The 16,975-nt window shown below is 38.5% G+C and overlaps 1 protein-coding gene across 3 annotated transcripts; it reads left to right on the top strand.

Moving 5' to 3' along the window:
• Positions 1 to 385: 385 nt before the first annotated feature.
• On the top strand, positions 386 to 15,865 carry ncs1b (neuronal calcium sensor 1b). Of its 3 annotated transcripts, none has more exons than XM_067520774.1 (10): positions 386 to 605; positions 1,228 to 1,351; positions 2,362 to 2,496; positions 5,368 to 5,392; positions 10,169 to 10,307; positions 12,449 to 12,527; positions 12,998 to 13,086; positions 13,162 to 13,239; positions 13,837 to 13,944; positions 14,442 to 15,865. In XM_067520774.1, the coding sequence occupies exons 3-9, from the start codon at positions 2,433 to 2,435 to the stop codon at positions 13,933 to 13,935; spliced, it is 573 nt and encodes a 190-aa protein (XP_067376875.1). In that variant the 5' UTR covers positions 386 to 605; positions 1,228 to 1,351; positions 2,362 to 2,432; the 3' UTR covers positions 13,936 to 13,944; positions 14,442 to 15,865. The 3 variants fall into 3 exon arrangements, with proteins under 3 accessions (XP_067376875.1, XP_067376874.1, XP_067376876.1); XM_067520773.1 differs by having other exon boundaries at positions 391 to 605; positions 2,354 to 2,496; XM_067520775.1 differs by lacking the exons at positions 386 to 605; positions 1,228 to 1,351 and adding an exon at positions 2,034 to 2,227 and having other exon boundaries at positions 2,354 to 2,496.
• Positions 15,866 to 16,975: the final 1,110 nt, after the last annotated feature.

The following is a 16,975-nucleotide window of genomic DNA, read 5'->3' as shown; positions in this document are numbered from 1 at the left end:
GTTGCAACTAAGTTACCCGTAACCAAGTATTTATTTGTTTATGACTATTTGGAGTTAAAAATTGTGGATATGTTATGCATTTGACATTTCTGGCAAAGACCAAAAACTTTACAGACACACTATTAGCCTATGAACATACGGTTCATGTGCCCCGGTCTGGCCACCTCTAAAAAAATTAATAAATAAAATCTAGATCCGCCCTTGACTCGCTCAGTCGCAGCGATACCTTTCTGTTGAAATTAAATATTGTATCCTAAAAGTGCAATGTGTTCCTTAAAAGCTTAGTCTTGCCCAAAAATGAGAACCTGTGCAAAAAAGTTGAAGTGGTATGAGTATACGAAGTGTTTGCCGTGGTTTGTGTAAAGGCTCTTAAAGCGTACAAAGAGTCACTGTGTGAGCAATGGTACCGCGACGTCAGCGTCTCTGGCACTGAGCTGAGCTGGCCGGGGCCAGAAGTAACGTCACTCCCTGACGGCTGCATCAGAGCGGCACGGACGGCCATCCATGCAGCAGCGAGCCGCTCGCTCCGGAACTCGGTGGAGGAAGACAACGGTGGACAGCTGCTCTGACCCACAGGACGGCGACTTTTCGGTTCTGTAGTGCAGGTAACCTCGAAGTCGCTTTGATTAAAAAAAAAAAAAAAATCATTGTGTGTTTTCTGCGTTTGCCCGTCCACTCAGCTAGCTACGAGAAACAGCGTGGGTACCAAACGTTGCGAGTGTACAATGACTAGCAAGCCTCTCGCGCTGTAGCCATAAACTGAGTGTTGCTATGGTACTGTTAGTCAACATCCCACTTGCTGCTGTCGAGACAACCCCTTCAAACAAAACATACATGAATATATGTAAACTAAGCGTGCTTTCATTTTCCTTTTCTTTAATTTAGTTGTGACTTTGGCTGTGTGTGTTTATTAGTTGTACTGTTTTGTCTTAGCCGCACGCGACTTGAAAGGGCTAAACGCTATAGTACGTTGCTGCTCCTTTTAAATTGTTTTAAGTTAAAATATTATACCTCAATACAAGTCATTGCTCGTGTTTTACACACTTCTCACTCGACATTGTCATTTGCCTTCAACAGCTTTTGGTAGACAGTATAAAGGTCGCTGTTTGTTGTGTGTTTCCAGTCAAATGCTCCTGCCTCTGTGGCTCCAAGTGAAAAGATTTTCCACTAAAAACACTGCAAATGAATATCATTCCTCTTTGTAACTGTTGCCTGTTTATCTCATAGTGTCTAAGTAATACTCCAGGACCCGACAAGGCTTGAGCAAACACAAGATGGTGATTACCAGCGTGGCATCCCTCAGAAGGACATCAGTCATCATGGACACGGAGAACAGATGTTTGCAGTGAAGGTGCATAGTGCTGTACAGTAGTTTTTTATTGTGTAACTCAGACAGCTGCCGTGGTTAGGCATCAGTGCATGCCAACGTCAGACCCTTGATACAAAGAAATTCCATTATCCCTCATCTCCTGTCTGATGTGACAGAGAGGAGGAAATCATCATACTAGGCTGTCATAAGGCCAGGAAGGAGGGAGAATTGTGAGTTAGAACAGAGGAGTAAAGAAAACTGTCACTCTTCAAATCTGCTTGTACAGTTGGTAGACAGCTCACATGCTTATTTCAAGTGCAGGACCAGATCTCGTTTTTGACGGTCAGTTGGCAGAACAGGCTTCGTTTTTTTTTCTTTCCATGAATGATTTCTGAATCTTTTTTTTTTTTCTTAAACTGGCAGGTCTATAGATAATTCAGCGATTAGCATTAAAACTTTGAGTGAGTGCAAAGTGCAGTGGGATGCATCCAAAATGACCTCTGTTCATAGTATTTTAGGGTACACACCTCCTTATCTCAGCTGTCAAGAGGGAGGATTCTTTTCTACAGTAACTTACCCAGAGCAATAGAGATAGTGGTGGGAAAAAAGGGGTGGGAGGAGTGAGAAGAACAGAGAAGGACTGTGAGGGAGTGAGCGTGCTTAACCCAGCCACTCAGTGACTCTTGTATCCAAGGACGAAGGTAGCAACGCATCCAAACGCCACTCTTCGCCCACAGAGTGCTGTGAAGAAATGAGGCGGACACATAGGCACTCAGCAGTGCTCGTATAGACTCAACAACCTACCGGCCACTTTCCGCAGGATCCCTGGGGTTTGATTCGTCTGTCTGGAGTGCCAGAACTGATGACTGAGCAGATCATGAACCCTGCTAGAGTGAGCCACACTGAACGATAGACTCGGTTAGCTTGAATGGGAGTTGCTTCTTTTCTTTTTTTTTTTCCTCCAGACCAACACATAACAAAAGCGTGTCTCTCTCATTTCACTGCTGTCTAAACTGGCCCACATTTGTTGTATGTTTTTGGCAGAGGAGCAGACTTGAGAGGAGGTAGTAACAGTTGCTGTGAGTCAAGGTGGATTTGGAGGTGTGGAGGAGAGCTGAAGATCATGGGTAAATCAAACAGCAAGCTCAAGCCAGAAGTGGTGGAGGAGTTGACAAGGAAAACCTACTGTGAGTACCTTCAGGTCTTTTTGACTCTAGAAAGGAATTCCTGCACTTTTTTTCTTTCGGCTAGCTTGTGTAGGAATTTAGGAACATAGCCAAAGGTAAAAGAATACACAGAATGTGAGTAAAATGTTAATTCCAATGCTGCGGTTTTCAAATCACAATTTCCGCCTAGTGTGTTCCAAACAGTCTTTACAGTAACTTATACTGCAAACTGGGATGTATTGGGGTTATGCAGTTGTTTCTCATTATCGACAGAACAGGGCAACAACATAAGCTCCCCGTTTGATTTACATTTAACTGCAAATTGTGATTGGTAAAGGTCAGACAAAAGTTGTAATCAGCATCTTTAAATCACGCTGAAGGGATTTATGAATATGGAGATGCTGAGTCCCAAAGAAATAGTGGGATAACAGGAGGGTGATCCAAAGAAGTCTATCTACAACATTGCAAGTACATAGATTCTTGTTGTTAATGTCAACTAATCACAAAATTGCAAATTAACAGCATCTCACCTTTCAAGTAATAATATTTTTATTAAGGCTGTGAAGATTTTTTTTTTTTTTTTTTTTTTTACCCTTCACAGTTTGAACAGAGACCACATTTATAATTATGACTGTGTCTGTTTGGAAGACAATATATTAATCATTTGTGTTATTTCTGGAGCACAGTGGTATTATTATTATTCCAGCAGTACAGTGTGCAGGTGTGGGTGGGAGTTGACATCCACTAGCTGCTTAATGACAGTGTTATTTGTGTGGTGGGTCTCCACAGCAGAACCAAGGAAGGCTGTTGTGGCAGGAAATTGCTGTGGAGGAAGATTGGGCTTCGTGCTGGGCTGGGCTGCTCGCTACTGTCTTTTACTCAGTCATTCCCTCTCTCTCTTTCTTTCTCTCTCTCTCTCTCGCTCTCTCTCTCTTGTTCTCTTACCCTTTCACCCTGTCTGTGTCGCTTTATCCTCTAATTGCCCTCGTTGAGGAGGGAATGAAATAGTATAATTAGGAGCTTATCTGGTTAGCATCGCTAAGAGGGGCACCAGGCTTTCTCTCCCAGCGTGATCATTCTCCCTTGCTGCTCCTTTCCTTCATCCTTTTGCCTCTTCTCCTGCTCTCCCATGAGAAGCTTTGTCTGCCATTTTAGTCAACACGTTCCTTTGGTTCCTGACAGATTGGGGCCTTGTGTATGTCTTGTTGTTTCAGTGGTAGAAGAAATACGCTCCCCCCCCCACCCCAGTAAATAATGCCCTCTGTATTGACATGCTAACAATGTCTGGCGAAATATAAGGTTAGTTTAATTCAAAAGAATATCTGTCTTCTGCTTCTCTGGTGTACTTTTGAAAATTAACGCATCTTCATGAAAATATTATTATGACATGATATTTTCAGTAAAACACTTGACAAAAGTGAATTTAAGCTCTGCGAACACTGGCTATGCAGGGTTTAACTTGCTCTTAGTGAAAACGGTGGTTATTAAAGTCATTGTGGTTTCAGCCTTTGCATGTTATCACATGGAAGGAACAGCAGTCATCATAAAGTGTCTGCAGGATTTTGGCTAAGCTGATGCAAATTCGTGATGATTTTGTAAGTCATCGATACCATAAAGAAGCTCACAGTGACAAAGTGCAAGCTGGATGCCTTCTAGCAGACCCTGCAGGGCCAACTGGTTGAGTGGGCCTTGCACTTTCCTCCAGTTGGCTGATTGCATTATTGCCTATTCCTCTGATTTAGTTTTGTAGGCTAATACATTTTTGTATTAAATTGCAGCCATGGTAAATTGCTTCAGTTTTTGACTACATTGGCTTGGCTGACAGTCATAAAATTGACCCTGACATTTATTGCCTAGTAAAAGGTCACATGGTGGCCTTCTTGGTGAAAAGCTGACCAGAACAAATTGAGGCTGAGATATGTACAGTTGAAGGCTACCCGACCTGATCTCTTTATCCATCATTCAACTTCATACTAGAGACTAGAGACATTCAACTTCATATTAGAGAATAGTGTTTATAAAAACTTCTTTTGACCCTTTTCATAATAACATTGCTATTAGCAGAACAGTCTCCTTCTATGCAATAAAAACTGACTCACCCAAAAATGTCTAGACACTGTTTGTTTTGCTTCGAACTTTGTATACCTTTGTAGTAACCATGACAAGGTTAAATATTACACTACAAGAAATTATCAATTAACTAGCTAGAAGTTATTGTATTTATATGCCTCTTAGTTCACCTTAGACCTCAAATAAATTGTTATAGATGTTAATTATTCTCAGAACTACATCAGCATGAATTCAGGAAGTTGTTCTCAACCGATAACCATGTTAAAGTTATGATATTGTTTTTGAGACCTTATTTTAGTTAGTAACCCAAGAGAGCTAGAAGCCAAAAATTGTTTTAGTTATGTGGGAGAAAGTTAAAAAGACAAGACCAAATCGTCAGGGGATTGGTTGATTAGATACTGGCAGATAATGGTGCTTGTGTGGGCATGCTAACACATCCTAAACTGTTATCGTTCTCAGATCTGTGGCTGGCCTTCATTCCCTCAGCCCTGTTTGTCATTTTTGTGTCTCCCTGGGGTTTACGCCCACTTGTCATCTACTTTACTGGCCAGGAGAAATGATTATTCATTCCATATGATTGTGTGATAGAATCTCTTTAATTCTGCACTCAATTCAAGATGGCTATTTTCCAATAATTACATGTTGACACTGTTGAATATTTTGGTCAAGTTAGAAACTGTGTGAGAAAGGACTGGGCCAAGATGATTAACGATGATATTACTTGGCATGTGTTGTGTTTAGGAGCAACTTTTTTTTTTTTTTCTAGGACAACCAAAGTTTTCCTCTGAGCTGATGTCCATCTTTCTTTTCTTTTTTTTACAGTTACAGAGAAAGAAGTGCAACAGTGGTAAGTGTATGCATTCATTTTTGCCAATAGTTTTTCATATTCCCTATGTGTAACTAGGCATATATTAGCAATGGTGTCATTACTGGCAAATCTCACAAGAATTAAGGAGTATAATTTATATTTTTTAGTTTCTTCGATCCTTTGATAGGGTAGTTGCATTTTTGTGATACTTGATTTGAAGCCATCTCTGTCACACTGCCATGAAGACAGATGAGCTCTGAAAATAGAATGACTTTGAAGCCTTACTGCGACTTACTGATATCACTGATATAAACATTTCCATGATGCATTCCTCAACAACCTTTTTGCTCAATTTGCAAAAGGGATGTCTGATAACAAAAGAATGACGGGGGTACAAGGTTGTTTCACTTTCAGACATTTACAGACTACATGACCACAGAGCCCCCACAAGGTTACTGATTAGTAATCCTTCCTGTCAGATTCTGTGTCTATTAGTCAGTGTGACCATCAACTTGCAGAGTTCTAGCCTTTGAATGTTCCCAGCCTCTGCCCACAGTGTTGTAACATGTACATTGAAATATATCAAAAAGAAACTTATTGATGAAAGAGAGTCACCTTAAGGTGATCATTAGTGTTTTTCTGAAGGCGCAATCTGACAGCCACTGGCACACAGATAAGAGACAATGCATTCTCATAAAAAGTGATGATTCAAGCATGAGGGTAGTCATTGCTTTTGTTTGCTGCACGCTGCTGTTGGGCCGTTTCTTCTTGGGATACGAATAGCAAAGAATAGTGTGTGTCATAGGGAGCCCATAGTGATCATTCTTCTGTGTTCACACTTCATTTGTTATTTGGTTTTGCATTTCATGACCTAATTCCACATGCATCAAAGGAGCTCTGCCTCCAAAGCATGTCCCCTGTTAGGAGGTTTATAGGAGGAAGAAGCCAGGGCACATTCACACAGCGGCGACATTAGCTGCAGCCACAGCACTATTTATATTAGCGCTCACTGGGAGGTCCAGGGCCCCAGAGCTGGCCTGTCTCTAACAATGCCTGAGTGCACCTAGGTGGAATAATCTTAAACGTTCTTCACCCCGTCTGTGGAGTCAGTTAGCTCCCCATCACTTTTGCTGTCTTTCACAGAAAACTTTGCATGATTCCTCACTTGAAGATCAGCACCAATCAACACGACTGAGTGTGATGCTTGAGAGGGAATTTTACCAGGGGAAATGCCAGATGGCGTGTAATTAGAGCACAGGCACAGACACAGAAGAATTACCAGGGTTAGATAAAAGCCTGTGTTGTGCATTAAATTTGTTCCCCTTTCTAATTCTCCTCAAAGGGAACATCATTAGTATGCTTGAGGCTCACCTGAAATCAATAACAAAATGCCATAGCGCAGTGATGTTCTTGCCAGCTAGGAAGAGAAACATTGTGCACAACTCTTTAGCGAACCACCATGATAGATGCCAAGAAGTAGGGGTCAGTGCCAGCAATAAATACTTTATTTTCATGCCGGCTCCCCAGCGTGGTCTGATGCACAATGTCACAACTGCTGTGTCCCTGCAAGTACAGAGCATAGTTACATTATTACACTACTTCAAGTACATTGTGACCATGAATGTGTGTTAGCACCAGTGTCACCAAGTCAGATTTCTTGTACGTGATGTGTTCTTGGCAAATGAAGGTGATTCTGATTATGACACTGATGAAGCGCTAGCACTAGGCAAAGATTGTACTGGTGCAGGACTTACTTTATCTGGACCGGTTTCTGTGTGTATACAGCTTATGTAGGTGCAAATGTAGCATCTTAATTGTAGTAAACAGTGTTATATATGCAGTTCAAGACTCATAAATCAAATGCATGACTGACGACTAGTTGCACGGCAAAACGATTCAGTGACAGTAATTTTATTAAGGCTTTGACAATAAAAAGTAAATATTATTTTTAATATTCAAGGTAAGTAATAACATTTTTAACTAAAGTCTTGTAGTGAATTTTTAAGGTTGATATTTATGTTGCTCAATCAATTTCAATTGCACTAAATGCAAATTCCAAAAACTGTCCATAAAGGAGGAACCATTAGGCAAAAAGTTATAGTGATTTCCTAATGCACTTCCCCAAGTTCAGAGACTCAGAAGAATAAATGTAAAGTGGTCAAATTCTAAGAATTAGAGGGTGGGATATTCTTTAAATCTTTTTACTAACTGTATTTCCTATAACGCAACTCAAAAAGGCCATCATTGAACCGACCGTGCAATTTAAAACCCAAACTTAAAGTAAGATTTTATCCTTTTTTTTCAGAGTTTAAAAAGCTGCAATATAGATGTTTTCACAGGCTAAGTGCTACTTCTATCAACGAATAAATTGAACTTTCATTATGTTTGCAGTAGAGCTGTTATTTAGTCAGGCATAAGCATTTTAAAATACAGACCAGTTTCAACCCCACTCGGTCTTTATAATGATGTCTAGATCACATTATTGTTGTCTGTTAATTTTTATTCATTAATCAATTTATTTGGATGAATTTATCCACTCAGAACCTTTAACATTTTTATGTGACTTCATCAATATCACATTGTGTAACTTTTACACTGCCACTGTTTGTGGTTGCTGGTGACCGTTTATCTGTGATAAGCAGACACAATGTAATAATACTGGACCTCCAGCTTAATAATTGTAAATTGTAGTTTGTTTATAGTAAACTATGTTTGCTGATAATGAACCCACCTGGAAATATTAACTAACAGCACTTGTTAACAAAATAAGTGTTTATTTTGGATTATTGTGGATCATTACATCATGATCCTGTAAACAGGTGTCTGCTCTGTGTCGAACTACAGTAGGAAAGTTACAGAATTGTTTTTGTTAATCGTGTATTCAAATTGTCCCATTTCAGCAGCTTTTTATTTACAATTGCTATATATCTGGCACTTAAAATAGGTCTGGTAGAGTACATACAGCACAATATATTAAACACACCACTAAGTATCGTTCAGCCTTTTATAATAGTTTTACTTTTAAAATTGCCAAACAATTATATATGGATCAGCTTTGGATTATGATACATATTGTGTGTTCTGCATTCCAAATACCATTTTGGTTTTTTCCACCCTGTAGTGAGCTGTCTCCAGGTCTGCACTGCATTTTTGTACTCTAAAAAGTTATTGATTTCCTTTAACAATATACATTTTGCACTCACGTTTCAAGTGTTTTATGTAGAATAATGTTAACTACACATCAAAAACATAAAAAACAAAGAAGACGTAAGTACAAGTGAAGAAATAACAACTTATTTTCACATTACTTTTACTTTTAATGCAAATACACCAAAAAGCCACAACATTAATACTACCAGGTGGTATTTATATTGTGGTGGACAGGGGGCAGCAGAGGCATTCAGACTGGTTTGCAGTTACAAAGCCCCATTCACAGCCAGCTGTGATGCACTGTGTTCTGACACCTGTTGATCATAGCCAGAATTACATTTTTCTAATGCTTAACACTTTCATCCACAGCAATAAAGCCGCTAGGTGGTATTAATATTGTGGCTGATCAGTACATATGAATACATTGCCTCCATCGTTTAGATTTTTATAACATAGCCATTCATCTCATTGTTAGCCAAACATTTGATTTTATCTCAGATTAAACTAGAGATTTTTAGCCATATTTTTATGTTTATAATCTGCCCAACTCATTCTTACATTTATCTATGCCTGTACTTTTTTTAAATATTTTTTTATGGTTAGTAAATATTTAGCTTATTGCCCCATTGTTTTAGAAGGCCTCGGTATCACTAAAGTAAGAACATTGCATATTAAATTCTTTTATTTATTTTAAGTTCTTCAAATGATTTTACAGCTTTATTTTATGATATTGTCATATAAATTGAACTTCTAATGCACTATTTTTCTCAGTTCTTTTGTAAGGGGATCTTTAAGTGTGTTATAGGAACATGGTGACACTGGGTGAGAGCCCCACTTGTTTGCTTCTCTTCTTTCTGGACTTTTTACCCAGCTGCTCCTCAAAGCATCTTTCCATCTCCTTTGGAGCTGGCTTCATTATCTTCAAGGCAGATTAAACATAAAGAATTTAAGGGGTGTACGAAGCCAGAATCTGAGTGGAAAAGATCTGTCTCGGCCTTCATTCTTCATCAGAACACTCTCTCTGGCCTCAATTACAGCCCTGCCTTATTTTGAACAGCCTTAACTGAATCCGACATGAAAATGCAGTACTCCCTTGGGTGAACTTGCGTCATTTTTGCTTGTGATCAAGAGCAGAAGCTTTTTGTGATGCTTTTTAGAACTAGAAATTGTTACTATTTCCCTGCAATTTCCTGCTTCTTTTTTTCATCTAGCATTTATTTTTGTAAAGGCTAACACTCCTTTCCTTACTCCCTGACCTAGTCTAGTTTGACTTTGTGGCTGCTGTGTTTGTTTAGAAGAAATACTGGTTACCTGCCCATGTTAAGTGACTATGATTGAAATTTGTTATGAAATGCTTCTATATTTAGGTGAATAGAGATGTTCCATCGGGGAGAGGACACAAGGAGGACACATATGTATCTATCAGCTTTACATATTATCAAAAAAGAACTAGAGTAATTTGTTTAGGAGTAAACCACTGTTGGCCTCTTTGTCAAGGGTGATCATTTTGTCTGTGAATGTGACACAAAGCTTTGCATTTTACCTTTTTGATTTACCACACCCTTTCAAATTGAATCAGTAGTGCCTTCTGCAGAAGTTGTACAGTCCTGTCGTACTCAGTACATTTATTAATATTTCTCTCTCTCTCTATGTATTTTTTTTCAGGTACAAAGGCTTTATTAAAGATTGTCCTAGTGGGCAGCTTGATGCTGTGGGCTTTCAGAAGATATATAAGCAGTTCTTTCCCTTTGGAGATCCCACTAAGTTTGCTTCTTTTGTCTTCAATGTATTTGATGAAAATAAGGTTTGTATTCTCCGTTTGTATATTGTCAATATACACAGTAGAAATAATATTTAACTTTCTATATTATTTCAAATAATTTGAGACTGGCTGTTTGTCTGGAGTTGCTGCTACATAACTAGACTTGGTAAAAGAAGCAGTGTATGAAGTTAGAGCTAGTCTAAAGGTCTTTATTCAGCTAAGTAAGTCTCCTTCTTTCTGGACAGCCAGAGTCTGCACAGAAGAAATGGTAAAGGGTATCGAAATTCAATTGATTTTGCTGCTGTTTGTTATTTAATGCCCTTTTTACCTCAGAACTATAAGTTCTGTGTATACATAAGGTTGTTTAAGATAGGTTCAGATTGTTTATCTGACCAATTTTCAACGTCTGTTTTTAACAAAAGACTGTAAATTTTAAAGCAAGACATGCAATTGGAAACCCCATGTATGCAGTGTTCTCTGGAAAGTATTTGATGTCTAATGACCTTAGTTTTTCTTGTACTTGTGGATAGATTTTAGTTTAACACAAATAGACAAACGCATAACAATTCTGTTACATGTTGCTTATATTGGATTTTCATAACAAAACACTACTCACACCTATTGGAATCCTTCTCCTAATCATTGTCAGTCAGTATTAGAAAAGCACAAATCATTGTTTGTCTGAAGATGAGTCATAGCATCAGTAATTACATATAACCACATATATTTGTTACTCTTAGTTTTGTGCAAGAAATAATTTTCTAGTATAAATAATACCAAGGTGAAGATGATGTCTCTAAATATAACACACAGAATTTTAAAAATGTGGACGTTTCACTTTGAGCTTCAGGAGGTAAGAGGGAAACATCCCAGCGATGCTTTAAATAACACTGTTGGCCTGTCATGTAGATGTATCCTCTAAGGATTGAAGAATAGGATGACAAAACAACTTTAACAAGGCCAAAGCTACATTTGGCTGAAGTAATCCACCTCAAAAAGTGTTTAGAAAGAAAGCTCCTGGTGATGTCTGTGAGCCTCCAGAATGTTCTTGACTCCAGTTAAGAAGCTTCTTGTCAGGAAAATCAGTCTCTGTCTGATGTTTATCTACAGTCTTCATTAGCGTTAGGTATCCTATAGTCAGAGAATCCATTGATCTTTGCAGTTTTTATGAAAAGTGCATGACTTCAGCAGTGTCCTGCTAGTCTGATTTCTGGTAGTGATAAAGTCAGTCAACCCCCAGGTCATGAAGAACGCTTGCTTTTTCTTCTGAAACAAGAACTGTAGCTGAACTCATAGTGCTTACCAGTAAACAATACAGCAGAACTGTAGCAGAGTGTTGGAGAAGCTTTGGTGGAATTACAGTCCTTTTAATATCTGGTAAGAATATGAATTAACCGAAGGCTGAAGACTCCACAACTAGAAAGCCAATTTAAATGCATTGTTTCTCAAATGCAGTTGTTTTCACTCCGAATGTGGATGGTGATTCTTTTATGCAGCACAGCATTGTAGTTTGAGTAAGTCGAATGCCGGTGCTTGAGGGTGGATCATAACTTGATGAGTTAGTCTAAATTAGCGGCACTGAAGCCACTTTGAGCTTTCAAATTATATTTGCATATTATCCATGTTAGCAGACATTTCAGACCACAGAAGGCAGCACAGTGCCGAAGGCCGCAATATTAGGAGGGTAATTGGAAATTTCAAGCTTCTGTAGTAAGATTCAGTGCACAGTATGCTGACAAATCTAAACTGAAAGCATCAGAGCAGAATATGTTCTATCTTGTCAGACAGATTTATCTGCCAAGTCCATTTATGATGTTAAATCACTAGACAAATGTAAATCATCCTCAAACAACCCAAATATAAAGCACAGTGATTGTATGGTTCTGTGCTGTAACTTTTAGACTATGAGGGTGTAGCATCCATCTTGTTAATGACCAGAGGTGACATATTTCTGCCTCAGGAGAGAGCCAGGTGCAGGGCAAAAAATAGCAGCTGACTTGAAGCAAACGGCTGGGCCAGTTTTTGAGGAGAACACAGCAAGGACATCATGAAAGAACGGCAAGGAATTGAAACTAGAGCTACAGCAAGTGTGAAGTAATATGCTCATATTGTCTCTGGGCCATTTCCTCTATTTTTCTTTCTTTCTCTCTCTCTGTCTCCATCTCCCTTTTGTCACTCTGCAGGATGGACGCATTGAGTTCTCTGAGTTCATCCAGGCCTTGTCAGTGACCTCTCGGGGGACTCTGGATGAGAAGTTAAGATGTAAGAAGATTTACCCTCCTCCCTTATTTTTTGACATTTAAATGACAGGATGTAGGATTGGCTGTCGTGCATTACATATGAAAGAAGACTGGTGGGTTTTTAAAGAATAACAAGAATTATTAGCAAGATACAGTAGGCTTCTGGAATCTGGGTCATGACCAACTTCAACTTTAGTTATAACCAAATCTTTTGAACCTGTAACAAAGCCCTGTTGATCAGTATTTATATTCAAAATGTCCAGTTTCCTTTTGAAGTAGGAATTCTCCATTAAAGGCTGACACCTATTTGTATATCATTCTGACCACTTAAAAAGAGATGAGGTACTACGTGCTGAGTAATGCATGAAAATGTGTAGTTTAATCTTGTTTTACATGTTCAGATCATACTGCGTTTCTGATCTCAGTGTGAGCACACCAACCATTTTTCACTGCAGTAAATGTTATATATTTAACATTTTTCTTTAAATACAGGGGCCTTTAAATTATATGATCTTGATAATGATGGCTACATCACTCGCGATGAGATGTTGAACATCGTAGATGCCATATATCAGATGGTGGTAAGTTTTATTAAACTTTGGGAATTGAAACCTGAATTGTGCGAATTGTTAAAAGTGAATGATTTGATGCCCTAGGGAAACACTGTGGAGCTGCCAGAGGAAGAAAACACACCAGAAAAGCGAGTGGACCGCATTTTTGCAATGATGGACAAGGTTAGTATTTTACAATAGAAATCACATTAAAGGGGAAATTGATAGATATCTTGATAATGTAGCAGTTTGGGTACCAGTTGATATAACTAACAGCACACTGTGCATCTCACAAGTGTAGTAAAAATTATTTGTTTACCATTAAGATAACTGAATGTACCTTTGTTGTCACTCTCTGTATTTTGACCCGGACACTGTTAATTTTAGAGCTGATAACCGTAGCCATCAGTGTCACTAACACTGCCCACAGTCTATAAACATCATATATAGTCTCCTTGACTACTAGTCCTCTCTGCTAATATTCACTCTCTCAGCCCCTCCGCTTCAGTGAAAGATGAGACGCAGCCTGCATGGGCGTGTTTGTCAGCCCACTACAGCCAAGATCAGCTCATTGGCCTAGCGGTGCAGCACAGCAGCACTTAGTGATTTGTACTGGCAGAGAGTGGCTACTGTCCAAGTGCACTCAACCAAAGATCAGTCTAACCACAATAAGCAGGAGTAGCACGATTTAGCTTGAGAGCTTCTTTTGCCCCCTGCTGGTAGTTCTGTGTTATAGCCCTAACAGGCTTCAGTTTCATTCAGTCTCTATTCTTCTTCCAGAATGCAGATGGGAAGCTGACTCTGCAGGAGTTTCAGGAGGGCTCAAAGGCAGACCCTTCTATTGTTCAGGCATTGTCACTCTATGATGGCCTTGTGTAGTAATGCAAGGTGAGTGGGGTATTAATGAGCTAGTATCGACATACTTCTTTGCTTGAGTGATTTTTCAATCCCAAGTCATACCTATACTTCAAGATAATGCTGTAATATAATATGTTTCATCACAGCAGAGAATAAAAGACAGGGAAATCACTTGCTGCTTTGAAACCACTGTGAAGAAGCCTCTTTCTGCTCTCAGTTTGTTCTCATGAATTATTCAAAAGCACCACTTGTTTGCTGGCAATCAAATAGTCTTGCGGTGCTGAGTGAAGAGTGAAACAGCCTTCTCCTCTCACTAGCTAATGTAATGCAAAGACCACTGCCAATTGTTGCTGACATCCTTCTCAGTGTTTTGTCAACTGTGAAGAGAGCTTGTGAAGACATATTTCAGTAATGCGGTAGCACTGTTTAATGATTATATTGCATGTTTATGAAAACACCAAGGTATCATGAATCTTTATACTGTAACGTATTCAAATCTCTTAAAACTCACTTTTAAAACTTCTCAGATGGAAAAAAACTCAGCATCTTCCTGCGCGTTAACCACCAATCCAGCACCATCACAGCCTGTAACGTGAGGAAACCACATTTAACTTGCTCACCCAGAAGCTGACTGAAAACTTTTGTTACTGTGCCATATGGCCCTGTGTGTCAAGTAGCTACTCGTCTACATTTTCACCAAGAATCGTGAACAAATATATCCTCTGATGTGTTGGAGTATTCAGCAATTTCAACAAAAACGTATAAATCTGTGCTTCAACAACTATGTGGCACGGCATGCACCCGAGTGTTGTGGACTGTGTATGAACATTTCTGCAAGCTCAGTGTTGTGTTTCTCCATGGAACTGAATTCCCTTGAAGATGTTAGTGTGTGTGTTTTGTTCACATACGTTTAAGTCAGGGGATGTACATGACGGCTCGGAGAAACTGCTGCTGCTACATCACCACATGGAAAGACTCTTAAACCTAAGAGAATCTTTAAAAAATAATGTGTTACCTGGTGATAATGTGATCACTAACAACAAAGCAGTATAGTGTACATTGTATAATGTAAATATAATGGTAATTTATTTTTGGCTTTGCTGCGTTTGTGGAAATTTCCGTATAAAAATGGAATGAAGTTTTATTTTTTATCAAAAGTGTTCAGGTGTACTTTACTTTTATTTCTTTTACTATTGTGGGATTGTTTTTGTTTCCTTTTCCTGAGAAAACAGGGTTTTATTTAAATAAGGGTGTTGAAGGAGTGTCGAATTTTCTATGGATTATTTTATCATGTTTGCAGTCTGTGCATCCAAATGTGTTTTCACTTCCTTGTTAGGACAGACGTCTAGTGCCTACAGTGTTGCACAGCAACATCCTGAATTGATTCTTGCAGCTTACATCTAAATTGAGGCTTATTATGTCTTTTGAGAGCATCATAGGCCACACTCAGCACACACAAAGCCCCTGTCATTAGGAGGTACAACAGTCTTCAGCTCTGGTTATACAGCTTTTTGCGAGTGTTTGCAATTGTCTACTTTGTATTTGTCCTGTGTGAGACAAGAGCATGTGATGATGCCTTTTTTCATTCTTTGATTATTTTAGTTGGCTCATTAAGATGTTTTATCACCCTCAATGATTCTAAAGCCTTATGCAACTTATAATTTACTAAATGATAAATGTCATTTACCTATTGATTAAAAGTATAAGAGCACAGAATAAAATGCATTTATGTGGCAAAGTTTTCTATCACTGTATTTTAGCCTGGAATCGATTGAAGATGTTTTTAATTTTTGTAGATGCACATATTTTAATAATTTAGAGAGCTGCTTTGTTGAATGACTGTTGCTCAGATGTTCGCAAAATATAAACGTCCTTATGGCAATCTCATGATAAAAATGATCCAAAATACAAATTCACTGTAATTGCAAATAATAAACCTTAATAGACATAACTAAGCAAGTTTATCAGTCTCTCTCAAGTTTTAACCAGTCTTTATTTACATTACCGAGGGAATCATTGGCGTCACTAACATCTTTAACTTGAATGAACTTAAATACAGGATGTTTTCAAAAGGACCACACCCACTGCAGCACTCTGTCAACTGATTGGCTGATTCATTGGACTTGTCTGGACATAACCAGAGAAAACGGTCCTCTTCGCTTTTTATTTCAGGTTGTTCCGTCACGCAACATTTTCAACAAATATTTTTAAATTGTCAACATTTTTTTTCTGATGTGCAGTCTTTTAACTGGAAATGATTAGCTGATGTGCTGTATCTGGCTAAATTGAGTTAAACGAAACAAAACCAGCTGACTTCCCAGCAGACATAAAATGCTTATATGCAAGAAGCTTTCTGTGTAATTTTAATGCAAATTAGATGGTTATTTTTCACAGTAGTTATAAGAATGATAAAGGGTAGAGTTGAGTTCAGTGCCGATCCCTCGCCCAGGCACTCAGAACTTAACAGAGTTGGCTGGAGCAAGCTCTGTATTAGTGCTGATTTTGGTACAATATGGCTCCAACAGCTGCAGCCTCAACTTCCTTGTGTAAAATGAAGCTGACTGTTCAAAATCTGAAAAGGCTGCTGTTGATTTCAAATAAATAACGACCATAAAGGTTTATACGTAGGAAGGAGTTTCCAACTCTCTGGTAAAGTCGTCGAATTCATGATATGTGTGTACTGACATGGCAAAGCTGAATAAGTTTAAACAGTATAGTAATCCCATTAAAAATACTTCATTACAATATATGAATATTTAGAATTAAGCTTACTTACATTTGTGAAGTAATCTTGCTTTGAATTTGAATTTGTTGTTTACTTGAAAACAGTACATTTACATCCAGTGGTTTTGCAACTTAGCTTAAATTTGGTTACACATTGACGTGGTAAAACAGTTGCCCCACTATTTTCAAGTAAAGTCAACTGTTCAAATTTACAGTGTTCTGCTGCATTTCATTTAAAATGACTTTTCTTTCAAACTGGTATAGAGCTACTGAACTACTCCACAGATGCAGAGCAATTTAATGTCAAGCTTTAGTGCGTGTTATGCTTTGAAACACA

This window comes from Channa argus, chromosome 11, assembly GCF_033026475.1.
Source record: "Channa argus isolate prfri chromosome 11, Channa argus male v1.0, whole genome shotgun sequence".
NCBI lineage: Eukaryota > Metazoa > Chordata > Actinopteri > Anabantiformes > Channidae > Channa > Channa argus.
Note: the sequence above shows the minus strand (reverse complement) of the source record. Positions and strands in the feature narration are given on the sequence as shown.

What these genes read in the sequence shown, in the direction of transcription:
- ncs1b (XM_067520774.1), top strand. Translation starts at nt 2,433, where the DNA reads ATGGGTAAATCAAACAGCAAGCTCAAGCCAGAAGTGGTGGAGGAGTTG. An exon ending in GAGAAAGAAGTGCAACAGTG is followed by an intron (nt 5,393 to 10,168) that starts GTAAGTGTATGC and finishes ATTTTTTTTCAG; the next exon opens with GTACAAAGGCTTTATTAAAG. An exon ending in TTTTTGCAATGATGGACAAG is followed by an intron (nt 13,240 to 13,836) that starts GTTAGTATTTTA and finishes TTCTTCTTCCAG; the next exon opens with AATGCAGATGGGAAGCTGAC.